At 47.9% G+C, this 25,775-nt stretch overlaps 2 protein-coding genes across 4 annotated transcripts; one reads left to right on the top strand and one right to left on the bottom strand.

Annotated features, from left to right (window-relative positions):
• Positions 1–5: 5 nt before the first annotated feature.
• spg11 (SPG11 vesicle trafficking associated, spatacsin) lies at positions 6–20,929 on the bottom strand. Of its 3 annotated transcripts, none has more exons than XM_030426525.1 (40): positions 20,573–20,929; positions 19,420–19,607; positions 19,090–19,317; positions 18,441–18,660; positions 17,946–18,083; positions 17,057–17,451; positions 16,381–16,526; positions 16,152–16,266; positions 15,830–15,985; positions 15,557–15,732; positions 15,253–15,429; positions 14,835–14,906; positions 14,584–14,711; positions 13,635–13,801; positions 13,352–13,550; positions 13,041–13,244; positions 12,842–12,948; positions 12,258–12,403; positions 11,288–11,452; positions 11,068–11,134; positions 10,726–10,888; positions 10,426–10,634; positions 8,365–8,473; positions 8,125–8,284; positions 7,658–7,930; positions 6,513–6,713; positions 6,102–6,209; positions 5,730–5,895; positions 5,340–5,554; positions 4,469–5,210; positions 3,899–4,044; positions 3,611–3,815; positions 3,051–3,215; positions 2,649–2,782; positions 2,372–2,491; positions 1,430–1,598; positions 1,260–1,336; positions 777–932; positions 542–693; positions 6–460 (listed from the first exon to the last, which is right to left on the bottom strand). In XM_030426525.1, exons 1-40 carry the CDS (start codon positions 20,782–20,784, stop codon positions 286–288), a joined length of 7,251 nt encoding a protein of 2,416 aa, XP_030282385.1. In that variant the 5' UTR covers positions 20,785–20,929; the 3' UTR covers positions 6–285. The 3 variants fall into 3 exon arrangements, with proteins under 3 accessions (XP_030282385.1, XP_030282386.1, XP_030282387.1); XM_030426526.1 differs by having other exon boundaries at positions 3,051–3,188; XM_030426527.1 differs by having other exon boundaries at positions 3,051–3,185.
• Positions 20,930–22,989: 2,060 nt separating this feature from the next.
• On the top strand, positions 22,990–24,982 carry LOC115587221 (uncharacterized). The gene is made up of 2 exons (XM_030426926.1): positions 22,990–23,481; positions 23,788–24,982. The coding sequence occupies exons 1-2, from the start codon at positions 23,005–23,007 to the stop codon at positions 24,517–24,519; spliced, it is 1,209 nt and encodes a 402-aa protein (XP_030282786.1). The 5' UTR covers positions 22,990–23,004; the 3' UTR covers positions 24,520–24,982.
• The last annotated feature ends 793 nt before the right edge of the window (positions 24,983–25,775 follow it).

Below are 25,775 nucleotides of genomic sequence, written 5' to 3'. Positions count from 1 at the left end.
AAAACTGTTGATAAAGTGATTTTAATGTGAATGTTTACAGCGTCATCACATCCTGTTATGAAGGTTTTGTGAATCCTGACTTTGAACGGTACATTAAAGTTTACATTTCATTTGTCTTTGTTGATTATTAATAGAAACAGATTCTATTCAGTTATTATTCTATCTGATTTTAGTTCATCTCCACAGAAGACAGGTTAGAAGACAGAAGGCAATTTTGTATTTTTCATAAATAAGTACTAAACATTGTTATCAGACGTGCAGCCAGTTAGTCAGTCAGTCAGCCGATCAGCTGGCCAGCCTGTCGTTCAGGTAGCTGGAGGTCTTGGCGTCCTGCAGCAGTGACTTGGTGACATCATACAGGTTCTGCTGGTAGGCCAGCCTATAGCGGCTGTACACATCATCACAGTGCGTCAGCAGGCGCTTCACGTTGGAAGTGACGCTGCTTGGAGCTCCGTCCAGCCTGAAACAGACACACAGGTGAGATGAGATCAGATGATTTCAGGTTGATCACTGTCAGTGACGCTGCTTCACACCGACTTACTTTTTGAAAATGTCCTCGAACAGGCTGGAGGTCAGCGGACGGTGGCGTTTGAGCTCCTCCAGGTAAACGAAGTCTCCCTTCAGGATCACCTTCTGGTACAAGATCTCTGCCCAGTCTGGACTGTAGCTGTACGCCTCCGACACCACGAACACCTGACAGACACACACACGGTGTGTCAGTCATGTTCTACTTCAAGTATGTTAACTGCTGTAAGTCTGTCATCACGTGAACTGACCTGGTAACATCGTGGCAGCGACGTGACGGCGTTCAGCAGCTCTGCAGGTCGCAGGTTGATGACGCGCAGATCCGATCCCTGGTTCAGGAAGTGCAGCTGAAGAGCCACAAGCTTCGCTGTCCGAACACAACGACTCGCCTGACGCACGCACGAGTCCTGGACACACACACACACACACACACACACACACACACACACACACACAAAATCAAACAAAAAAAAGGTAGAAGGTAGGTTTGTCATAAATTCAGGTTTCTTAAATCTGTCACGAGTAAACCCTCTTCCAAAATGAATAAATAGAGGATCTCTGATGCTGACGGTGTTTCCGGTACCAGTGAGTCGATGCACACAAGTGCAGCTGCAGGCTAACAATAAGCTAGCTGCTAACAAGAGGAGGAGAATCACAGATCCTAAAAGCTCTTCTCAGATTGTTTTCTTTTTACAATCGTAACCGTGCCACAGCGTACAGAGACGTTGTTGTACCTTGGAGAAGCTCTCTGCTGCGTCCTTCAGCAGACCCAACACTTTGACCAGTGAACTCTTCAGCTCTGGATCGACGACTGTTCAGAGAGAAGTCACAAGCTCAGGTCAGAAACAACAACAGGCTGATGAACCAGAAGTGCTCTGACTCTCAGGCTGGTTCTGGTGCTCACCCCAGGCCTTAGACTCGATGATCTTCAGCTGAGTTCTGGCAGCCATCTCGTGGTTCTCTCCGATCTCCCGCCTCATGCTGAAACACAGCGCCACCATGTTGTGTTTCTCGCTGTCTGCGGGGAGGCAGCGCTTTAAGTAATCCAGCAGAGCCGTCTTCAGACTGGAGCTCTGCGACAGGAACAAGATCAGGTCAATGTGGAGGCAAGCGCGACTGTTGTGACGCTCAGACGAGTTCAGACGGAGTGAAACTGGATCCATGTAAATCTTAGTTACGTAAAACTAAGTTATTGAAATGTCTCAGGTGGTTAAATCATCATAATGTTCATTTACAATTCAACAATATTCATTTAACTTATTAATTAAACTGACATTTCAGTCACTGCTTGGTTGCTATTTTTCTTTTAACGCTTCACACCAAAAGTTTCACACCAAAAACAGAACAAAACAAATTTGGAGGGATTGTGTCTTCAGAGGCTTTTAATATGAAACTGTGCAGGAAGTGATGGGTAAAAATTGAGGTTGAGATGCGTTTCGGTTAAAGAGACATTCTGTGTTTTCTCCTGTAGATTCACATCTTTACTCAACAAAATATAAAATACAGTCACGACCAAACTTTTAAACTTTTAACTCACTCAGCTGTGGATTTGACATTGATGGACACTGTTGATGTAATTGATCTTTCTTATTACAATAAATACAGTTTGATCGTTTACGATAAAACTTTAGTTACAGTAACATCAGACTCCTGCAGACTCGGGGCCTGATCCTGCTCGCTGGGAACAAAAGCCTTTAATGACATAATCTAACATGAGATTAACCCTCAGGTGTGACTGGAGAGATCCTCTGTGTGTGTGTGTGTGTGTGTGTGTGTGTGTGTGTGCGTGTGTGCGTGTGTGTGTGTGTGTGTGTGTGTGTGTGTGTGTGTGTGTGGGTGTGTCCACCTGTCCTCTGTCTGTGTCCACTTTCTTCCTCAGCAGCATCTCGAAGCGATGGTTCTGATGCAGCAGGTCGAAGACGTACGTCATCTCATTATACCTGCCGATACCTGTCAGCAGACGCACCTGCACACACACACACACACACACACACACACACACACACACCTTTGAGCATCATTGAGCTAATATCACAATTACAGGGCTGTGCCATATGAAGGTCGATCCACCGGGAAATATAATTCTGGTCCTATCACACAGCGGGTCAGTGGGCGGGGCTTACCAGCAGGCTGTAGTGCTCTCCCGGAGCGAGGTAGGTGTGGCTGAGGTGACGGGCGGCTTGCAGCACTCTGACGATCCCCTCCATGTTACAGGTGAGACTGAAACAGTCGTGAGCAACGACCAGCAGCTCCACGACTGCAGGAGAGAGGAGGAGGAACGATGTGTGTCAGGACAGCAGGAAGGACGGGTCTCAGCCCAGAACAGACCTCAGTCACTTCTGGTGCTGATCCAGACATTTCTCTTACTTTCTCTAACATTGTGAGGGGGGCGGAGGTATGCACTCTACTGAGTGCCATTCTAGTTAGCTGAGAATTAAAGAAAAGGCCCTAACTGAGTGTGTGTGTGTGTGTGTGTGTGTGTGTGTGTGTGTGTGTGTGTGTGTGTGTGTGTGTGTGTGTCGTACTGCAGCTCAGGTCTCGCAGTGGAACCGCCTCCAGGTTCTCCAGCAGTTTGACTCCCACCAGGTTCGGATCGTCACACAGTTTGATGAGCTGGACCAGCGAGTCGCGGCCCTCCGACGGCCTGAAGACCTGCCTCTCTGCTGAGACACCAGAATCAGTTACACCGACTGTAACACAGTCAGAACAGAAAGAAACTATTCAAGAAGTTCTGGATTCTTTACACGATATTATCATATATCTATTATTAGCATGATAGCAATATATTATTTCGTTTGAATATCATGGTTGTTGTCAGTACCGGTTCATCCTCAGCAGCATCCTGAGATGAAGGTTAAGATTTCAGTTACTCTACTTTGTGAGATGATTGCTGTGATTTTTACCTTTTGAGTGAATTTGGTGTTTAAGAGAAGCTCATAAAATGTGAGCTGAGAGTAAACAGAGTTCAGAAGTGCCTAATGTAACTCCCCAAAGAAAAAAGTTCTGTGCATCCATCAGAACAAACCTGTGTCTTTCAGAGAATACAATATAAAACCCATGCAGACTGCAGCGGTTCTGATCTCACCGGGCTGCAGCTCCTGGCTGGAGGCCAGCAGCGCCTGGACCACAGCGGAGGAGACCAGCTCGGCCACGGCGTCTGCAGAGAGACCCTGAGCTTTGATGAAGGCCTGAGCCTTCCTGAAGCGCTCCGGCTGGTCCGACAGCAGCAGCTTCTCCAGAACCGAGCGAGGCTCCTCCCCGCAGATCTGACTGAAGGAGCACTGCAGCTCCTGGACGGGACAGACGGACAGAACACACTCAGACCTGTGGTGCTGACACCAGCATGTGCAGTATGTGCTGGACCGGCCGGTACCTTGGAGAGCTGGTGGAGGCTGAGGACTTGTTTGCAGTAGTTGTTGCCATGGCGACACTGATCCACCAGTCTCTGGAGCTGGACGGCGACCTCGTCGTCAGGGAGCGGGAGCATCACGAAGGACAACAGGCTGCTGATGGAGGGAGCTGGAGGAGGAGGAGAGGGAGGAGAAAGATGTTCAGCTGTGGTTCTATTAGCTGGTTCATCGTGTCCTGATCCTGTGAGATGTTTTTAATAATTTCATATCTAACATAATTATCTAAAAACTTTAAAATAAGAATTTCATTTAGTTTTCTTTCTAGAAATAAATGAAATACACAACTAAGTGTTCAAGTGAGGATTCAGAGACGATATGAACACATTTTGTTCAGCAGCAGCTTGTTTCAGAAGCTCTGATGAGATTTAAACCATCACGCAGCTTAAATGTTCAGATGGAAGCGTATCGGCCAATCAGAGTTATTATTATTATTATTCCTCCTGATGATGCAAAGAGAGTTTTAACTGAACAGTTTGCAGAACGCTGTGATACGAGCAGGTCATGAAGAGTTTTCATATATAAGTGCAGCTCACAGCTGGTGATGCCGGTCCTCTGCGGAGCCTCTGCTGCCTCCTCCTGTGGTTCTGGGTTCAGTTCTCCGGAGGCCAGACCTCGGCAGCGCAGCACCACCCACATGTCCGGGTGATGGAGGGAGAAGTACCGGCAGACCCGACTGGCTTCGTGAATACTACCGTCATCTAGTAACTGACCGATCAGCTCGGTCAGAGTGCTCCTCTCCTCCGGACTCAGCGCTGAGTGGATCTTCGGCTCCTCCTGCTCCCCAGGGGGCCCCGGGAGTCCCTCCACACTGAGACAGCCCTCTGTGTTCAGGTCTGATATGTTGGAGAAGGAGAACTCCTTCATGAGCACTTCGTAGGTGTTCATTTCATGTGTGATGGCGGGCGGCAGGTTGAAAACACTCTCCTTCTCCATGGCGACGGTGAGGACGCGGCGTCGGACGCGGCTGATCCACAGCTTTTTCTCCAGGCTCTCCAGTTTGTCCACAGGAGCCGGGCTGAGCAGGGAGAGCCAGTGAGCGGCGAGGCAGAGCAGCAGGCAGCGATCCTGGATGTCCAGCAGCTCGGCCGCAGCCTCCGCGGCCTCGGAGGAGTCCGAGCTCCCAGCGTCAGCCTGGGACAGGAAGAACTGGGAGGCTGATTCTGGATCAGTGCCGTCGGCCTTCAGCTGCTCGTGACATCTCCTCCAGAAACTGACTCGCGTCTCCAACCTTCTCCACTGACGCTTGGCCTTCTGGGAGTTCACCTCCTGGAGAAGCTGCATGGACGACAGAAACATCTGCTTTGTCAAACATCATAAAACGCAAGATGTTTCAATCAACACTACAGCTGACAATGAAAAAAATGTAAAAGTAACTCTCGCTGTGCGCTGCGTGGTGGATCAGACCTGGCTGAGCAGCAGGCGGTGGACGGACAGGCCGGCCAGCTGGGCCACCTGCCGGGCCTGGCTGTAGCGGCCCCGGGCCTGCAGAGCGTCCACCGCAGCCTGGAACTCCTCCTGCTGGACGGAGGGAGAAGAGCTCTGCAGCAGCCGGGGAGACAGGCTGACCTCTGACCCCTGCAGCAACTGACTGAGCTGACTGAGCTTCCTGAAGTCTGGACCTGCACACACACACACACACACACACACACACACACACACACACACACACACACAGGTGAGACAAACATGTTCCTACAGACGATGCTGTTTGTTCAGCTGCTAATGAATCCTGTAATGATATTAATTATTGATCCCTGTCATCTCCAGGACCGGTCATGGTCTCTCTGGTCTCACCGTTGGATTTGAGGAGTTTGTCGACGTCGGCCAGGAGCTGCAGCAGCCGGTGGAGGTCGTACTGGGAGGAGCAGCGCTGCAGCATAGTGAGGAGCAGCACCGACGCCTGGCTCTCCACCCACTGCAGGGGGAGTCCACTGGAGGGCGCTGGGCCACCGTTCCTCAGCTGCATCAGCGAGGAGGGAATAAATCATAAGTGAATAACTTTATTCTGACAAGGATCCAGTTTAACTTTTAAGAAAAAATTCTAAGGAGATTTTCATCACTAGGAGGCTGAACACGGCTCCAGCTCTCCATCCATCCAATTACTTCATATTAAATTAATTTTGAGAGAATCTGCAAAAGGAAAAGCAGATGTGTGTGTTTCCTCACAGCTATGAGGGTCCTCTGGAAGTCCAGCAGCTTTGCTTTGGCCTCAGAGAAGTTCCTGTAGTCACAACACAACTCAAACATCCTCAGCACCAACACCAGAGGACAGTCCTGAGAGACAAGACGGACAGGAGGGTGTCTGATCAGTTAACAGGGAGAGTTCTTAAAACATTCAAACCTGACAAACAAACCCCTGGAGAACCAGTCAGGACAGAATCATGAAAAACTTCAATAAACTGCATATTAAAAAGACTTTTCCCCAATAAAAAGATTTAATATATTCTGGGAGAAAAGATGGCAAAGTGGGAGCATCACAGTGTTTTGAATATGGTGTTAAGGATGCAGCTCTAATCCTAATCCAGCCATCTACCACTCGTAGAGAAGAAGAAGAAGAAGAAGAGAGAGTGTTTTTACTGGCAGGAAGAGCTGGAAGCCTCGTAGGAGGGGCCTGACGAGGCCCCGCCCCAGCAGCGCCCTCCAGATGATTGACAGGTCATGCAGGGTCCACTCGTGGTGCTGAGGGGCCTCCAGCAGGTGGGAGGTGGCTTCACCATAAGTGACATCATCAACGGAGGTCAGCACCCACGCACACAGGCACGGCAGTAGCTCCGCCCCCTGTCAATCAAGCAGGGTTGAACTGTGTTTCAGTCTCCAGAAAGATGTTTAGTATTTACTACATCAAAACTCGTACGTGTCATTTTACTGTCTGAATAAATATTGTTGAATAAAGTTCATTAAACATTCGACATCAGTCTGCAGCGCCGGTGTTCTCCTGAGACTCCACACACACAAAACATCCTGAGCATTAACATTCCCTACATGCAGCGCTGCATATGTTCAGAGATCTTTCAATACAATAAAAGTACATCCAAAGAATATAAAGTCGTTCTGTCCTGTGGTGAGGAGAATGTTCTGAGGACTCTGGGTCGATTCTCTGCTCGGACTTCGGCCTCGTTTGCTGTTTTGCTTCGACTCACATTGTGTTTGTTTATGAGACGATTCGGCCCGGAGGTGTTTCACCTGCAGCTGTAAATGCTGCCTTCACTGAGTTTTAAATCATCTGAATGATTTGATTAAATCTCTCTCATAACTCATAACTCTGCCCCGTCTACATCTTCTGTTTCTCTCAGTGACAGCTCACATTACAGGCATCAGAATGAGAGACTGAGAAGCTCAGTCAGTACATGATAATGCAACTGTGTAATAATCTTTGGTAATTTAAATGTATTAATCACTTTTTATTGGCTGAATGTGAGCAGACTGTAACGTGACATGAAAATGAGACCGTCTCTTAGGCGTCTGTACGAGCCTGAGAACGATTCATGGAGGATGTTTAAAGCTGCTGACTGTTGATTTCTTTATGCAGGACTTTTCTACGAGAGTCTGAACGATGAGACTTTATGTTTTGAGTGTCTCGTCTCAGTTTCTCTCTCCGCTCCGCTAACAGAGAGCAACAGTAGCTAACGTTACGTCTGCTAACATCAACAACACAGAAGTCTCACAGAGAACTTTCATCTCTTGGTGGAGTTTAACAGAAGCAGTGAAGTTTATGTGGTTACCTGTTGACAGGCAGCCATTACAGCCAGCGTTGGGCAGCGTTGCACCAGCGCCTCCTGCAGCAGGTACCTGCAGGGCGCCGCCTCCTCCTGGCTCTGCAGGAGCACCTGGAACAGCTCCGTGTGGTGCTCCGGGCTCCCAGGGACCTCCTCCGTGCTCAGAGAGGCTGACTGCTCCTCAGAGCTCCTCCTCTGACTGTACACCTGCAGGTCCCGGAAGGCCAGACTCAGGTGGGCCTGCAGGGCGGGGCCAAACTGAGCTGCCAATGACCTCACCTGGAGGAAGAACCAAATATGGTCAAAGGAAGAAGCTGGACATGACAGAAATGACATCACAGTAGAAATTACATCCAAAAACTGACAATGCACCATGTTGAGTGATTAATCATGAAGTTTTAGATCCTCTACGAGATGATGGACCAGTTAACTTTGAGTCTCGTGATGCATTCAGGTGTGAGGTGTGTGCTCACCTGCTCGGCTGGGAAGTTGTGCAGCTGAACAAACAACAGGAAGTGGATGAACTGTCCGTCTGCAGCGCAGTGGGCGGGATAAACAGAGCTGAGCTTCAGACTGTGCAGCTGACAGAACTGAACCGGCAGCGCCCACTCCTGGGCCGCCTCGTACGACGACCTGACACACACACACAACTTCTCCTGTCACACAAAAAACCTTTTTCCAATTATTCTGACAGCACATGAACACACCGTTACCTGCTGATGCCTTTCTGCTCCAGGTTGTCTGTCACTGCAGTCTCCAGGTAGCCAATCAGCTCCTCCGCTGCTCCAGGCTCCGCCTCCGCCAGCTTCACAGCTTTAGATACTGAAGAGACAAATCAATGTGTTAACCCAGTGTGTGTGTGTTGTGTGTGTACCCAGCGTGTGTGTGTTGTGTGTGTACCCAGTGTGTGTGTGTTGTGTGTGTACCCAGCGTGTGAAGATGCTGTGTGGGGCCGGTGTGTGTGTTGTGTGTGTACCCAGTGTGTGTGTTTTGTGTGTTCCCAGTGTGTGTGTGTTGTGTGTGTGTGTTGTGTGTGTACCCAGCGTGTGTAGATGCTGTGTGGGGCCGGTGTGTGTGTTGTGTGTACCCAGTGTGTGTAGATGCAGTGTCGGGCCGGTGTGTGTGTTGTGTGTGTACCCAGTGTGTGTAGATGCTGTGTGGGGCCGGTGTGTGTGTTGTGTGTGTACCCAGTGTGTGTAGATGCTGTGTGGGGCCGGTGTGTGTGTTGTGTGTGTACCCAGTGTGTGTAGCTGCAGTGTCGGGCCGGTGTGTGTGTTGTGTGTGTACCCAGTGTGTGTAGATGCAGTGTCGGGCCGGTGTGTGTGTTGTGTGTGTACCCAGTGTGTGTAGATGCTGTGTGGGGCCGGTGTGTGTGTTGTGTGTGTACCCAGCGTGTGTAGATGCTGTGTGGGGCCGGTGTGTGTGTTGTGTGTGTACCCAGCGTGTGTAGATGCTGTGTGGGGCCGGTGTGTGTGTTGTGTGTGTACCCAGTGTGTGTAGATGCAGTGTCGGGCCGGTGTGTGTGTTGTGTGTGTACCCAGTGTGTGTAGATGCTGTGTGGGGCCGGTGTGTGTGTTGTGTGTGTACCCAGCGTGTGTAGATGCTGTGTGGGGCCGGTGTGTGTGTTGTGTGTGTACCCAGCGTGTGTAGATGCTGTGTGGGGCCGGTGTGTGTGTTGTGTGTGTACCCAGCGTGTGAAGATGCTGTGTGGGGAAGGTGTGTGTGTTGTGTGTGTACCCAGTGTGTGTGTGTTTTGTGTGTTCCCAGTGTGTGTGTGTTGTGCGTGTGTGTTGTGTGTGTGTTGTGTGTGTACCCAGCGTGTGTAGATGCTGTGTGGGGCCGGTGTGTGTGTTGTGTGTGTACCCAGTGTGTGTGTGTTGTGTGTACCCAGTGTGTGTAGATGCTGTGTTGGGCCGGTGTGTGTGTTGTGTGTGTACCCAGTGTGTGTAGATGCTGTGTGGGGCCGGTGTGTGTGTTGTGTGTACCCAGTGTGTGTAGATGCTGTGTGGGGCCGGTGTGTGTGTTGTGTGTGTACCCAGTGTGTGTAGATGCAGTGTCGGGCCGGTGTGTGTGTTGTGTGTGTACCCAGTGTGTGTAGATGCTGTGTGGGGCCGGTGTGTGTGTTGTGTGTGTACCCAGTGTGTGTAGATGCTGTGTGGGGCCGGTGTGTGTGTTGTGTGTGTACCCAGTGTGTGTAGATGCTGTGTGGGGCCGGTGTGTGTGTTGTGTGTGTACCCAGCGTGTGAAGATGCTGTGTGGGGCCGGTGTGTGTGTTGTGTGTGTACCCAGTGTGTGTGTGTTTTGTGTGTTCCCAGTGTGTGTGTGTTGTGTGTGTGTGTTGTGTGTGTACCCAGCGTGTGTAGATGCTGTGTGGGGCCGGTGTGTGTGTTGTGTGTGTACCCAGTGTGTGTGTGTTGTGTGTACCCAGTGTGTGTAGATGCAGTGTCGGGCCGGTGTGTGTGTTGTGTGTGTACCCAGTGTGTGTAGATGCAGTGTCGGGCCGGTGTGTGTGTTGTGTGTGTACCCAGTGTGTGTAGATGCTGTGTGGGGCCGGTGTGTGTGTTGTGTGTGTACCCAGTGTGTGTAGATGCTGTGTGGGGCCGGTGTGTGTGTTGTGTGTGTACCCAGTGTGTGTAGATGCAGTGTCGGGCCGGTGTGTGTGTTGTGTGTGTACCCAGTGTGTGTAGATGCTGTGTGGGGCCGGTGTGTGTGTTGTGTGTGTACCCAGTGTGTGTAGATGCTGTGTGGGGCCGGTGTGTGTGTTGTGTGTGTACCCAGTGTGTGTAGATGCTGTGTGGGGCCGGTGTGTGTGTTGTGTTGGCTCCAGTGCTGCAGGATGATGTTCATGGCTCTGATGTCGACCCTCAGCTTCAGGCTGCAGGCTCCCAGCAGCTCACAGAAACAAACGGCCGCCGACGTCACAGACGGCACGTTGAAACACTGCAGGGCCGACCGGTACACCTGCTGCCCGGCCTGCTGCAGCCTGACACACACACACACAGACACACACACACACATTAGTTTTCTCTTCCCTCTGTGGGCTGAGCAGCTGTATTAAAGCCCGTCATTCTCACATTACTGTGACGTCACCGCCGCCGCTCAGCTGATGCACGAGGAAGGTGGCGTATGCAAAGGATGGTCGGCCATGACGGAGGTAAAACAGGAAGTCCAGGTTCTCCACCAGAGCGAACCTGCTGACCAGGTGAGGGCTGGAGAAATGAGGCAGCTCCGTCGTTTCTGTGGAGGAGAGTCACAGTCAGAGTGAACTGGCGTTAGCATGCTAACATGCTCACAGTGGCAAAGCTAACGTGTTTAGTTTCTGATGTTCAGTTTGTGATCTCGGAGCATCTGAAGACTTGAAGTTTAAACCGGACGAGCTGTGAACTTTCCCTCTCCAGCTGGTGTTCTGAGCTCACCGGTGGAGTTGAGGGTGTTTGCTGTCTGCCAGCTGAACAGCCTGGACGGGTCCAGAGGAGCGAGCGCCTGGAGAAAATAACAGCACGTTGATAATGTGTTCAACTTTCCTACAAGATGCACACAAGCTGAGTTCTGCCAGAGGAGAGCAGCGTGATCACAGGATGAACTCATCTGCTTTAACATGTTAATGAGGACCGCGGCTGGCAGGTGTGAGCATACCTGCAGGAGGTGGTAGACGGAGACGTCGGAGGACGGGCTGTTTCCTCGGGGCCCAGCAGGGAACAAGGCGGCCTTCAGTTTGGGGTGGGGGGCCAGAGCCATCTTCAGGAGCTGCGGGTCGACCGTCCTGTCCGACCTGCCCGACCTTTCACCCTGAACCACCACCTGTTCACAGGACGCACGCAGACAACGGTTCAAGACCAAACCGGCAAATCATCTCTTACATCACATCATCACAGATCGATCTCAACAGGCAGGAAATCACTTTGAGAGTTTTTTTTCCCAGTTACTCTTCTGTCTACATATTCTCTGGGAGAATCACAGTAAATATTCTGAACATCATCGGCTGCAGTGTGTTTACAAGAGAGATTCAGTGTTACGATCCAGACGAGCAGACGCTGATGCAGACTGTATAAAGTTAAACATGCATCCAGCGCTGAATTGCAAACTCTCTAATCCTCAGAGGGTGAGCTTGACCTACCTAACTTCTAAAACATTAGCTTAGTGCTCATCTGTGTCCAACATCTGACCGCATGCATCAAGAACTCACATCTTTACAGCTGGATATCAAAGCTCCACGTCCAAGTCTCTGATGAGGAATTCATTATTTCTTAAACTGGAGTTTGGCCTCTAATAACCCACTTACAGTTTGTATTAGCAAATCATGTTCAGCCCGCAGAGAGAACGTGATATAAGTTGATGTTGAGCGAGGTCACTGTTTGTCCTCCGGTGTGTGAACATCATCTCACTGAGCTCATGTGGTTGTTTGAGCAGAGCATAAATTACTGTCTTTGTTATTTCAATCCAAACAAAACAAGTCGCAGCAATCTTCTGTTTATGATTCAAACTCAGCCTCCAGGCTTCATTTAAAATCACTTCATCATTATTGCATTAAACAAAAGAAGAATATTCTGAAATGACTCATATAATCCTACAAGCAACTAACTCAGGCGGCTGAGCTGGTGTTTACCTGGTCGATTCCTCCGGGAGCGAACATGATGGCGGCCAGAGCCAGCAGGCTGTGTCCCTCCAGCAGCAGGCTGCTGAGAGACGCCTGGCTGCCCGGCAGCAGAACCTGAGCGCTGGTCAGACTGGCCTGGAAGACCAGTCCTGGATCTGGAGGAGCAGACGGACGACGGAGAGCCAGTCACAATAAACAAAGTGACAAAGTGTTCCTCCAGAGCCGGCCAGCTCCGGAGGAATAAACACCCACAGCACATTCTGCTCTCAACTCTAAACACACAGTTAATGACAGAAACTATTGAATGTTTAAAAAACAGCTGCCATCATGTTTTGTACACTCGAGTCCAACGAGACATCTTCAAACTTCTGATGTTTTTTTTCAACTTGCAATGATGAAACAAAGAGAAACGAGCTGAACGACTCATCAGAAACTCTGTTCTGTCTGATTTAAACCGTTGAAGATGAAAGAGTCGGACTGTGATATCACCTCAACTTCTTTTATGACACAGTCAGAGAACGTATTGTGAGAGAAATGTGGTTCAGCTCAGGGTGGCACAGAGCCAGAGAAGCGGTCCTGCAGCAGTCTGGTACCTGACAGATCTCTGGTGATCTCCTGGATCCTCACCAGCATCTCAAACCAGGGCTGGCTCTCAGACAGGCTCTGATTGGTCAGCAGGGGACAGTTTCTGGGTGTCAACCTGTGAAGGACAGAATCAGATTCATTGAAACAACAAACTGATGTTTCAGATACAGACATGTTAACAGCACACGTCAGCAGGTGGACACACACCTGTAGTGCTCCAGGTAGGTGTAGAGCAGGTACTGCAGGCTGCGGTCCAGGCAGAAGGTGATGAAGAGGCTGTGGAGGTCCAGGCCGAGGGGGGAGCGGTACTGAGGGACGGGTGGAGATGAAGCCATCACACCTCCACCCTGAGCCAGCCTCCACAACAGCTGCTCCAGGTCGGCCAGCTCCTCCGGGACGAACACACCTCTCCTGAGGAACAAACAGGAAGTCAGAGCAGAATGTGACCTCAGGAGAACCTCAACGCCGTGAAGACAGAACAGTGACATGATGTGATGTGGTGAACGGTGCTGCTGTACCGGGCCAGCAGGTCCAGGATGTTCTCCCTCATGTAGGTGCTGCAGGCCGTGTTGTTGTTGACCAGTTCTGGGGTTAACTCAGGCCACCGGGGGGCGCTGCTGGTCTCCTGGTGCCAGTTGATCCAGTCGACCACGCGGCGCCGGTCGTGCAGGGCGGTCAGGTAACACCACAACACCGCTGAGTCACAGGAGCTCAATTCTGAGGAACCAGGAACACTTTAGTTTGAGTTGATCTGGACTCTGAGGAGCTGCTGCAGGTGCTGAGAGGCCCGCTGGACTTTACCTGTGTGTTGGAGTCTGGACAGGAGGACGGCGGTCTGGCAGCTCTGGTCCCAGTTCCTCACCCAGTCCAGTCGGAGGTTCCTCCAGAGCCCCCCCTCCTCCTCAGACCTCGTCTGTCCTGCCAGCTCCTCCAGAACCTCCTCACCTCCAGCCTCCATCTGAAGCACACTGTGCAGAGGGAGCAACAACAGATGAGCCGGGCGTGACCTCGTTCTCAAAAGGTGTGAACAGAATGAGACAGAAGGGAGATAAAGAGGAGAATCAGAGGAGCTTTACACACTCCAGATAAAGACGACAGACGCTGGAGGGAATTAAGTGTTTTTTAAAGAAGACAGAGAGGTGGAACAAAAAGAATCAGAGAAGTTAACCAGCCGAGAGGCTCAGAGACGTCACGGCATCATTAACAGGACTGAAGCTCTTCAGTGGTGCTGTGGTATGTTCATGCATCTTAATGTGTTTTCATGTCGCTGCTGTCGCGCTCATTTACTCATGTTGTTCGAGAGAATACAGATCTGACATTAAAGTTTAACACACAAAGCCACAATGTGGTCGCAGCAGGAAGCATTCAGCAAACTGAAGCTCGACACTCAGCAGTCTGTCACATGCAGACACTGTTTCTCTCAGACCGCCTCCATACAGCGACCGACAGGAAATAATGGATGAATCAGTGGAATTTTACTGCTGACTCCTTTGAACCCCATCACAACAGTTACTGCTAATGCTAACGCTAATGCTAACCCAACATTTTCTGCTGTGCTGCTTCACATTAAAAGCGCTGATGGATGCTTTTATTGTGGAAAAAACAGGAAACAATTTTTTTTAACCACAGTGGCTACGCTAACACAGTGCTGTTACGATGATTTAAAATAATTACTTAATTATTTTGAATATTTATTTACTAATACAGAGTTTAAACCTGTCCATGGTGACGCGGCGTGCAGCCTCTTTACCTGTGTGCGGCGCTATCTGCAGCGCAGCGGGCGGCAGGAAGTGATCCCAGCCTCTCCATCTCCTTTATGAATGCCACACTCTGCACCTGCTCCTCTGGGAAACAACTCCGCCCTGACAGCTCCTCCACCTGATCAATCAACCAATCAGAGGCCACATATACATTGTAACGGTGTACATAAAGATGATGTAAACGTAGCTGACGATGACAACAGACACATCCTGCTGTCGGTCCTGTTCTCTGTGAACTCACCACAAACTCCCGGAGGTCCTTGTCGTCGGTGTAGAGACAGATACTGTGCAGCTGCTTCGTCACACTGAAGCCCTGAAAACACAACATGACTTCAGGTTAATATTCAGCGTGTCAGTGAATTTGAATTGATTTGATTTGATTTTAAGGGGAAAATTCTCAGCAGTGTTTTCGGTGGAAGCTAACCAATAACGGGATGCTAATGTTAGCTTGAAGGACTATTTAGGAATTTTAGACAGAGCCAGGCCAGCTGTTCCTGCCTCCAGTCTTAATGCTAAGCTAAGCTAACCATGTCCGGACATGAACACAGACATGAGATTGGCATCATCGGATCATCTGACTCTCGGAAGGAAAGCTCAAAGAGTATTTCCTTAAATGTTGGAATATTCCTTTAACACATGTGCAGCTGTGAGGTTCTGACCATGTTGGTGAGGAGCGTGTTGGCGGTCTGCAGGTCTCGGCGCTGCAGGCAGGAGAAGACCTGACGCAGACCCTCCATCCTCAGAGCCGGGAGACGCTGCTCCGGACAGCTCCGCCTCCGCAGGACGGCCTGCGCTCTGGGGATCTGATTGGTCAGGATGGACTGACGGACCACTTCCTGCAGCAGACAGACACACATACACACTCACAGACTTCTGACACATGAGGGGACATTTCTCTCTCCGTCCCTGAAGACAAAAATAAAACAACAACAACTCTGACAGAGTTCTGTCCGGACACGTCACCTCCGCCTGCAGCTGCTCCCACTCGTCTCCCTGAGCCTCCTCCTGAGCCGGGTCAGCAGAACTGGTGCTGGAGGTGTCGCCCCCTGCAGGCCAGGGGAACCTCTTCATGTAGCTCCTCAGGTCAGTGACGTAACGGTCGAGGACGTCCACGCAGCTCTGCACGTCTGCGTCCTCGTCTGTGGACACAACAGACCAGCTGCAGTGTGTGTGTGTGTGTGTGTGTGTGTGTGTGTGTGTGTGTATGTGTGTGTGTGTGCGTGTGCGTTGTCTTACGTTGTGTGTTGGACAGAACCGAGCGGATCTGCGTGCTGACGAAGTTCATGGTGATGTTGAGCAGCTGTTCAGAGAACTGTCGGCTCTGAGCTTCACTGTTGGAGTCTCTGACAGCCGAACACAGCAGGTCCAACGCAGGACACAACTCCTGCACACCTGCACACACACACACACACACACACATACACACACACACACACACACAAACACACAGCTTTAGACACAACAACATTTCTGATGACAGACAACAGTGACGTGTCTCTGACTGTTACGCTGCTTCATTAACTGTGATCATTAACACTGATGAGGTCTGTGTGCGTACTGTCTGTCAGACTCAGTCCGGAGGCTGCCGGCTGGTCGGCTGCAGGGTTCAGGAGGTTTTCTTTACTCTTCAGGTAGAAATCCACCGTGTCCAGCTGACGGTTCTTTAGTCCAGCCTGCCAAACAAACAGCAGAGAGACGCGTTGATCCAAACATTCATCTGCAGGTCATCCAGAGACATTTCTAACAGTCTTTAGAAGGAACCAGTGCAGCTGAGCGTTGCCTCGTACCTGCAGAGCGTGGATGGGGATGGAGCAGCGCCCCCAGCTGTTCAGGTGACAAACTGCGTCCACCGTCGCTGCGCTGCCAAACAGCATCAACCTGCTGAGCAAGTCCTGCTGGGACACCGAGAACAGGACCTGGAACAGGCCGGCCTCTGCAGACAGACAGACAGACAGACAGTTCAGCTTTCTTTGTTGTTCAGGGGAACTGACTGAAAACTGTGTTGCTGTTAGAAAGCCTGCAGGGTTTAGAATGAGCCTCAGGCTGCAGCTCATTGTAAACTAATGAATGAATGTGTGATTAGAGTTTGTGTTGTTCAGGTGTTTCATTATATTCCTCCACACTGTGACGACTGAGCCGAGCTTTAACTCTGAGCATCACATTTTGTGTTTTGTTTTGTTTTGTTGGATCTAATTTCTGTATTTGAGTCCAAACTTCACGGCAGAGATCTGAAATCAAATCACCAGTTAATCGAATTATTGTGGAGACAAAACAAAAGGAACAGTTTAACAGAACACAATGTGTCTTTTGTAAACTGGAGCTTTGTCGTGTCACGACTCCCCACAGCTCCATGAACTTGGTAGATATTAAATCCTGTCAGGAATCCAAAACAGAACTATGAATGTTTTTCCTTTCACTCTTTCACTCTGCGCTCTCATGAGACGCTGCTGCTGCTTGACTCACTCTTCAGCAGCAGTCGGTGCTGTCTCTCTCCACAGCGCTGAACCGGAGCCGCCTCGTCCTCCGCCTGGTGGTAACTCACACTCCCAGACTCTAAATCCCACAAGGCCACAGTGGTCTGTCTGTTGCCGGGGGAAACGAAGGTCAGCTGGGCGGAGAACTCAGACACGGTGAGCAGAGATGGAGAGGACGACTCGGGGACGGAGAAAGAAACAGTCACACCACCGCCAGGCACTCTGCTGTGGGCCGAGGACGGAGCCTGGTGGGACGCCCCTGTGTGGGGGAGCGAGGAGGACCAGGAGGAGGAGGAGGAGGAGGAGGAGGAGGAGGAGGAGGAGGAAGGAGCTGCAGCCTGCTGGGCTCTGCTGTACATGGAGGCCAGACGAGCCTCCCAGGAGCTGGAACAGAGGTCAAGAGGAGGACGAAGAAGAAGAAGGTGAACAAGAATTCTGAACTTAGAGTCATGTTGCATTTCCACCATTAATCCGTTCGTCTGAAATAATTAAAATAGTGCAAGAAGATTATTTTCAAATGTCAAAAAACGCGATTGGCATCTTTAAAATTCAGTTTAAAACCCGAGAAATCTTCAGTTTCTTCTCTCTGGACAAAGAAACGAGCAGATCATCATGATATCTGACATTTCTGCTGAAAATGATTCAAACTGTTGTTAAATCATTAAAATAGTTGCTAATTATTTAAACAACTTGTTGAATCAAGTCAAATTAAGTCTGATGGAGGTGTCACGCGTCTCTTTATAAACAATTAAAAAGTCTTCATGCATTCATTGAAACGCTTGGCGTTTGTTTTAAAGGATCTCACTGGACCCGACTGATCCAGTGACATTCAGAAATAATGAACACTTTGTATTTTCTATAACCAAACAGTTCTGTACCGGTCGGTGCTGAAGGTCGATCCGAGGGCGGCCCGGCTGCAGTTGGAGCTCGACAGGCTGTCCTGGTCCGTCTGGTGCTCGGGCCGGAGAGCGGGCCGCGAGGGGGGAGCGGCACACAGCAGGTGGTCCGGATACATCCTGCAGGACAGAAACATCACCGTGTGTTTGCTTTTTATCTCTGAGCAGAACAAACTCAATCTGTGTCTGATTAACATGCAGATGAGTCACAGCGGGCTCCTGTTTGTCGAGGGGGACTGATCCGGTGAGATTCCGTAGTCGGTTTGAAGATATACAGGCCGCAGAGACGTGTCGCCTCAAACAGAACCGCTCAGCGGGCAGATGAAGCCACATTAATCTCTTGTGCTGTGTCATCGTTTTAACGTGCTCTCACTCTTTCACGCCTCTGTGGTCGCTGCTCGCATCCCGCTGAGAGGCGGCGCTGCGTCTGATTCTAACAGGCCCGCTGATACAAAACAGAAAAGAAGGAACGCAGACCTGAAGTAGTGGTCGAGGTCGACGGCGATGGCGGCGTGAGACTGAGTGACGGCCACAGCTGTACTGAGATCAGCTGACACCTGGAGGAGGCAGAAGGAGGAAGAAGAGGAGAAGGAGGAAGAGGGGGAGGAGCTGAGGTCGTCATCTGCCAGGCCGGAGCTCAGGTAGGCGGGGAGGTCGACGCTGGCCAGCAGACGGCCATCAGAGACGTTATACACAGCTGGAGGTCGCAGTTAAAGACGGTCTCATCAGTTTATCTCAGTTTCATCACACGACGTTCAGTTTGATTAAAGCAGGTTAAAGTTTAGTTTAAGTGTCATTAAAGGAGCAGTCTGTAGTTTAGTTAAATGAGCAATCATTGGCTGATTTAACAAACTAAATAATCAAAATCTCATTTGTTTATATGTGGCGGACCCTGCCACCTTTCTATCTTTAAACAGTGTTCTGGGAGCTTATTTTCCTCTGAGAGCAGCTGGTTTATTCACTGATGGAACAAAGTTTGTGTTCGCATCTCATTAATACTGTAAATAATAAAATTAAGAGTTTGAATTTCTTCTTCAAAGTTACATACTGCCCCTTTAAGAGAAAAGCTGCTGTACTTGTATTATTTCAGTGAGTGGTCGTGTTCAGCTGTGACAGTCGAGGATACATGTGAGTCCAGAGGAGCTGAGGACGAACAGGAAGTCTCTGCAGACACAGTGGCTGACGGCAGAGCGTCCGTCTCCGTCCGTCAGCTGGATGTTGCAGCAGGACGACGTCTGCGGCTCCGCCTCCGTCTGCCGCCACTGCAGCTGCAGCAGCCAATCACTGTTGAGCAGCACGCAGCAGCGGCCTGCAGCGAATGACAACACGCGCACCGACCGCAGCTCACACACACCTGAGAACACACAAACAACAACAAGCTGTAGTGTTATAATGTTTCTGACTGTCAGCCTCAGACCTCTGTGGATGCACATGATGGCGGGCTGCTGGTACTGACCCGGGTCCTGGTCTCTGACGGTCTGCAGCAGGCGGTCTGCAGGATATTCACAGACACGGTGCAGAGAGATGGAGGCTGATCGCTCCGCCTCCACCTCCAGCAGCTTCAGGTCACCATGAGCTCCAACAGCCAGCAGTCTGAAGCTGCTGATGCTGCGGCTGTGGACGGCCACCTCCTCCCAGGAGAAGCTGGAAACAGAGAAGATGGAGGCGCTCCGTCATCTACAGTGTAGATCAACTGCGTGCTGGAGACAACATGCACGCTTTGTTATGGTGAAAAGAGTCAAACTACGGAAGCCCTGAGGGGCCAGCGACAATGTTTTCTTCTAAGTTTGATCTCAATGATTTTCTCTCCTGTGTTTATGACTTATGAACTGGTGGAAACATTTTTTTTTTGCGGATAATCTTTCCAAATTCATTATTTTAATAAAAACATGTGAATTTATTGTTAATTTTCAGGATAAAAGATGTGGAACCAAAAGAAAGAATAGAATAAAAAAGCAAAAAAATATTCAAAAAAGAAAATATTCAACAGATTTTTCTGTCACTTGGTTCCAAACACAGAAAACAAAAAGATTATCCTGAAAAAAATGATAAATAAAAATTCTTGAGATTTCATGGTCGATTCTACACATTGGAAAAAAAATCTTCTTAGGAAATTATTATTATTTTTTTTTATAAAGTTTTACTTTAAATTTGACAAATAAAAACATATACAACTTTCTACTGATTTGTCTTTTTACACTTTTTAAACATGTTTTTCCAAGAAAAATAAGAAAATATAAATAAATATATTAAATAAAAATATATATAAAATAAACTCCACCAGATCTCAAGTCCTGAACAAAATACTTTAGATCGGACTTTGATAACTGACCAGACAGCCACAGCCTCACTGTCCCCTCAGGGCTTCCGTACAATCCTCCAAAGTCACGTCCAGTCAACAACAGTAACATCAGTTTCAGCTCTGCATCGATTATGACGTCGACATCTGCCTGAATCAATCTTAATTTCACTCCTTGTGTCTTTTCCCGACTTTAGTTTCATTTATGTTACATATTAAGTGTGTTCTGTGATAAGGAAGTCCAGAACCAGCCCGCAGGCAGAGTTCTGAAACCAGGAAGGCTGCAGTGAGCTCCTCCTGTCGGACTCACTCCGTGTGGTTCTCTTCCTCTACAGCCGGAGGAGCCTCTCTGTCCGCCGGGTCCCACACCACCAGCCGGCCCCGGGGCCCCAGACATCCGAGCAGGGAGCCTCCAGGAGCCAGCTGAGCCCTCTGGATGTCCGGTACCGGTCCACAGTGCTGGTTCTCCGGGATGACGCACACCTCTGTGGAGCTGCTCTCCGGCCGCTGAGCCTCCAACATGTTCACACGAGTCCGAGATCAGCCTGCGAGTCCAGGAGACATTCCACCAGAACCAGCCAGAACCGACGATACCCACAGAACCAGGAGCTGTCAGGTCAACACAGGCTCGGTCTGCTGGTCACATGACACGTCTGCCCTGTCAGCTGACCAGATCGGACCAATAGAAGAAGAGAACAGAAGTCGAGCAGGCGACTTAATCGAAAGACGATGTTACAAGAATCAGTCCAGTTTAATTTCTGCCTGATGAAGAAAAAAGTAACGAGATCTAATCTTAATGAGAAAAAAAAACATGTTTAGTCATGATTATGAGATTAAAATTGGGATTAAAAATTAAATGATGAGATTAAAAGTGAGAACCAAAAATCATAATCAGGAGATTTAAAACAGTAAACATGAGATCAGTCATAATGAAGATACAGAAATCATAATTATGAGATTTGAGAATTTTAATGTCATAATTTAAATGTTTACCTCTCAGTTTAAAGGGCAACTACGTAGATTTGGAGAAGAAATTCAAACAGATTTTAGATATTTAAGATGTTAATGAGTTCCTAACACATGTAAACTCAGTGCTCCTCACAGAGACGACGGCCATGTTTACTCCAACTGACTTATATCGTCTCCATGGTTACAAAAATATTAGATTTGAATGAAAAATGGCCCAATTACCCTTTTTTCCCTAAAGATTTCAAACTAATTTGACACAATTGATACTTAAACTAAAATAACAGAGTTACACGTTTGTTGATATATTCTACACATTATTTTACTACATTAAAATCACTTTTAATCAATTTACACTGAGAGTATATCAAGTAAACATCCAGTCTGAGTTCAAACCTTCTGTTACTTCAAAACTATCAAATTCAAAGACAACTAATGCCACAATAATTATGACAATATTTGCATAACATTTCCTTAAATTACTTGGTAAAGTTTATATACTTCCCCATTATTTTGGGCTTCATTACAACGTCTGTCTGACTGCTTGAGAGACGTGAGGTGACGAATCAGCTGGATGTGACTGTGACTGATCAGGAAGGTCTGTTGGTACTGGAACTGTTCGTCTGTAAACACATTATGAATTACACTTTGTTTAGCTTCCAGTCTTCACAATGACGCCGTCTTAGATCTGTGATCTGTGATGGATCCTGCTCAGATCTGTTAGACATGAAGGAGCTCAAATCTGAAACGTGGACTGAAGTCGAAACATCAGCTGCTGGTTTCATGTTGTGACACCTGCAGTGAGGCTGTATGTTACTTGACATCACTGAGGGTGAAGCACCTGACAGGATCCTGGGTCATGATTCATACAGTCCATTAAATGAGCACTGACATCACATTATTACATGACGTAAATAATATCATCATATTATCTTTATTTACCAAAGCATTCAAAGTGGCTTTGTAAAAACTGAAAATCAGGAGGGAACAAAATGATCCTGAAGTCTTCTAAAAGCTCATGTTGTGACTTAAACATTAAATAAGTAAAGTCATAGTTTTTCTACCAACGTTATTCCTCTTCAGGAAATAAAGACGAGCGCCTGAATAAATATTATTAGTTGATGTTGTTAATTATTATGAGCACACGTCTGCCAGTTACAGCATCTGCAACCAATACAAACATTCAACAGACCGAGTCACATGAAGAATGATTTATTTATTAATAATGAAACCTCCGATAATGTTTTTTAAAGACGTGTGTCTCTAAAGTCGTCTTCACCCCATAGATAAAAGGAATACATCCAAAAAGAACTTGTTAAATAAGTGATATTATACACATTAACTGCTCTGACATATTTCTTTATATAACAGACTCTTGTACTTAAAGATTGATGATTATGAAACTTCTTGTGTTTCCTCTGATCATTATAATTGATCTGTAACAGCAAACGTAACAATCAGCTGACAGAATTCACACCTAGACAGTTGCTATAACCTCTTCACAATAAAAGCCCCCAGTGTTTAGTTATAGCACTTTGTGTTTTCACCAGCAGAATTTTATTTTCTTAAATGTAGTTTTAAAAAAACCTACATGCTATTGATGTCATAAATGATGTCATCGATCGTAGAATGTTGCGTGACATACGGCAACATTCCAACACATCAAAGCTTTCTGAGGGGTTTGATCTTTCAGAGTGTTCAGCAACATTCTAAGAGATCAAAGCTTTACGAGGCTTTCATCTCTTAGAATGTTCAGCTAAAGTTTACAGGTGCTTCATGGATCATCACACACTGAACGTTTTTCATTTGAACAAACGAAACTTGAACGTGAACAGCCAGGAGAGCAGCCCAGCTAACAGCAGCCAGAGCCGACCCAGCCAGGAGGAGAGTCTGTCAGAGGGAAACAGAGACTCACACCAAGAAGGTGGCACACAGAGCACAGGTCCAGAAACCAGGGAGTCGTCTCAGTCAACGAGAATGTCATCGACAGAGCAGATGGAAGCGCTTACAGAAACCTCAGGTGATCCGGAGGAGCAGAACGACCAAGAAAATGAGGAAGAAACGCTTTCACAGACCGACTTAGACAAATGCGAAGACGTGGACAGCCAGGACAGCGAGCAGGTGTCCAGCCAAGCTAACAGCAGCCAGGAGGAGAATCTCTCAGAGGGAAACAGAGACTTACGCCAAGAAGGTGACACACAGAGCACAGGTCCAGAAATCAGGGAGTCATCTCGCTTAACAGAGCAGATAGAGGAGCTTTCAGAAACCTCAGGTGATCCGGAGGAGCAGAATGACCAAGAAAATGAGCCCTGCGAGGAAGAAACGCTTTCACAGACCGACTTAAATAAAAGTGGGGACGTGGACAGCCAGGACAACCACCAGGTGTCCAGCCAAGCTAACAGCAGCCAGGACCAAACCAGCCAGGAGGAGAGTCTGTTAGAGGGAAACAGAGACTTACACCAAGAAGGTGACACACAGAGCACAGGTCCAGAAATCGGGGAGTCATCATGCTTAACAGAGAAGATAGAGGAGCTTTCAGAAACCTCAGGTGATCTGGAGGAGCAGAATGACCAAGAAAATGAGCCCTGCGAGGAAGGAACGCTTTCACAGACCGACTTGAATAAATGCGGAGATGTGGACAGCCTGGACAACGAGCAGGTGTCCAGCCAAGCTAACACCGGCCAGGAGGAGAGCCTCTCAGAGGGAAGCAGAGACTTACACCAAGAAGGTGACACACAGAGCACAGGTTCAGAAATCGGGGAGTCATCACGCTTAACGAGAATGTCATCAGCAGAGCAGATAGAAGAGCTAAAGTTCTTCTTAGTGGATTCAGTGGAGCTAAATGAGAGAATACATCAGGCCTGGGTGGAGGAGAGAGCATCCTGTGTCCAACGCATAGAGCTGCTGTCCCAAGACATACAAGAGCTTCAGCTGGAGCTGGAGAGGACAAGTGCCTGCCAGGTCCCAACACCATGCCTCTGCTCGCTTCTCTGTAAGAAAAACAGGGTAGTCACAAAGAAAAACCAAAAGCTCAAAGACAAATGCAAGAAAATGAAAGGCCTCAGTCTGGAAACTGTCAAGCTGAAGATGATCGTTGAGGAACAGCTGCAGGAGTTGGATGAATGTGAGAACAATCGCAAAAAAATCCAGGCCTGGAAGTCGGAGAAGAAGAGAATGTTTGAACGGATGAAAGAGAAGGAAACACTGCGTAAGAGGCTCGCAGCTTTAGAGGAGGAGGAGGACACTTTGGTTTTAAAGTGTGAAAGAAAAAGGCTTGCACGTGTTCCCTAAGCCATCATCCTGCTGAAGAAGCTGGCGTGAGTGACGTTTGAGTGTTGATGTCCAAATGGAGTTGTGCGTCCGGCTGCCTGATGTGTGTTAGTCTGTGTGAAGCGACCATGTTTGTATGTACTGTAGTAGGGTTTTCTCCGGGGCTGCTCCGGTTCACCCACTAGCATTCGCTTAGAAAAAAAAAAAGCCATAAAGAACAAACTGAAGAATTGAACAGATGGACTGTTTGTGTCTGTATATGAGAGTCACTGCTGTGTTTTAAAAATCCTCATCAAAACACACAATCGTCTCAGCATCCTGATGAAACAACGACCTCGAGAAGACGATCACTGACACACAAACTCACACTGATACAGCAAAAACTCAAAACAGTTCAAACTACAGGCCCCAATGTGCTGCTAAATGTTGAGTTTGTTACTCTTAAACACCCAATGGCCAATAAAAAAAAATTAATCTGAAATCATTATCGTGTAGTTCTTTATTATAAGTTATTTTAAAAATCCTAAGAGTTGGCTGGAGTCAAAAGTGGAGGTCTTATTTCTGAAATCAGCTGAAAGACGAGAAACATTTCCTACATTCTTCTGTTTGTTTGTGTGAGAGAAGCAAAGCACAGCACAGACTGTGACATCATCACTCGTCTGTTTCACTTTGAACAATAAATACATTTCAGTGTTGTGATGAAATACAAGTCGAGTGAAAGAGTCCTGAATTATAATAACCTGATGATTGAAACACTTCAGGTCACACATGTGATAAACTTTGATTGTTTGAACAAGAGCTTTGAATACAAACTACAAACAAACAAGGAGGATAAGATCCCAGAATACTCTGAAGTCAGAGAGGTGGCAGGGTCCGCCACATATAAACAAAGTAAAACGGTATAAACTTTGTCGTCCTTTAAGGTCAGTTTGTTTATTCAGTTTATTCAGTTATGGAAACAAGGAGAGTTTGATTATTTTGTTGTTGTTTTTTTAAATCAGCCAATGAGGATCTTTCTCTGCTCATTAACATTTATTCACCAGATCTAGAGATTGAACCTTTAATATTTTTCTAATCTCAGGTACATAATAGTATAAAGTCATAGTAAAACACCAAACCTCTATTTTAAAAGAATAAAATAAAATAAGTTTATTTGATTTTTAAACACAAAATAATATTTCAGATAATAGATGGGAATATTATAGTTATGTATTCAAAATAAAATACTTGATATATTCCTAAATATATATGTAATAAACACATTACATCACAACTTG

The sequence above is a fragment of the Sparus aurata genome, chromosome 8, assembly GCF_900880675.1.
Source record: "Sparus aurata chromosome 8, fSpaAur1.1, whole genome shotgun sequence".
Lineage (NCBI taxonomy): Eukaryota > Metazoa > Chordata > Actinopteri > Spariformes > Sparidae > Sparus > Sparus aurata.
Note: the sequence above shows the minus strand (reverse complement) of the source record. Positions and strands in the feature narration are given on the sequence as shown.

What these genes read in the sequence shown, in the direction of transcription:
- spg11 (XM_030426525.1), bottom strand. Translation starts at nt 20,784, where the DNA reads ATGTTGGAGGCTCAGCGGCCGGAGAGCAGCTCCACAGAGGTGTGCGTC. An exon ending in CAAACTCCTCAAATCCAACG is followed by an intron (nt 5,555 to 5,729) that starts GTGAGACCAGAG and finishes GTGTGTGTGCAG; the next exon opens with GTCCAGACTTCAGGAAGCTC. An exon ending in ACTGCGAGACCTGAGCTGCA is followed by an intron (nt 2,783 to 3,050) that starts GTACGACACACA and finishes TCTCTCCTGCAG; the next exon opens with TCGTGGAGCTGCTGGTCGTT.
- LOC115587221 (XM_030426926.1), top strand. Translation starts at nt 23,005, where the DNA reads ATGGATCATCACACACTGAACGTTTTTCATTTGAACAAACGAAACTTG. An exon ending in GCTTAACAGAGCAGATAGAG is followed by an intron (nt 23,482 to 23,787) that starts GAGCTTTCAGAA and finishes GGTGATCTGGAG; the next exon opens with GAGCAGAATGACCAAGAAAA.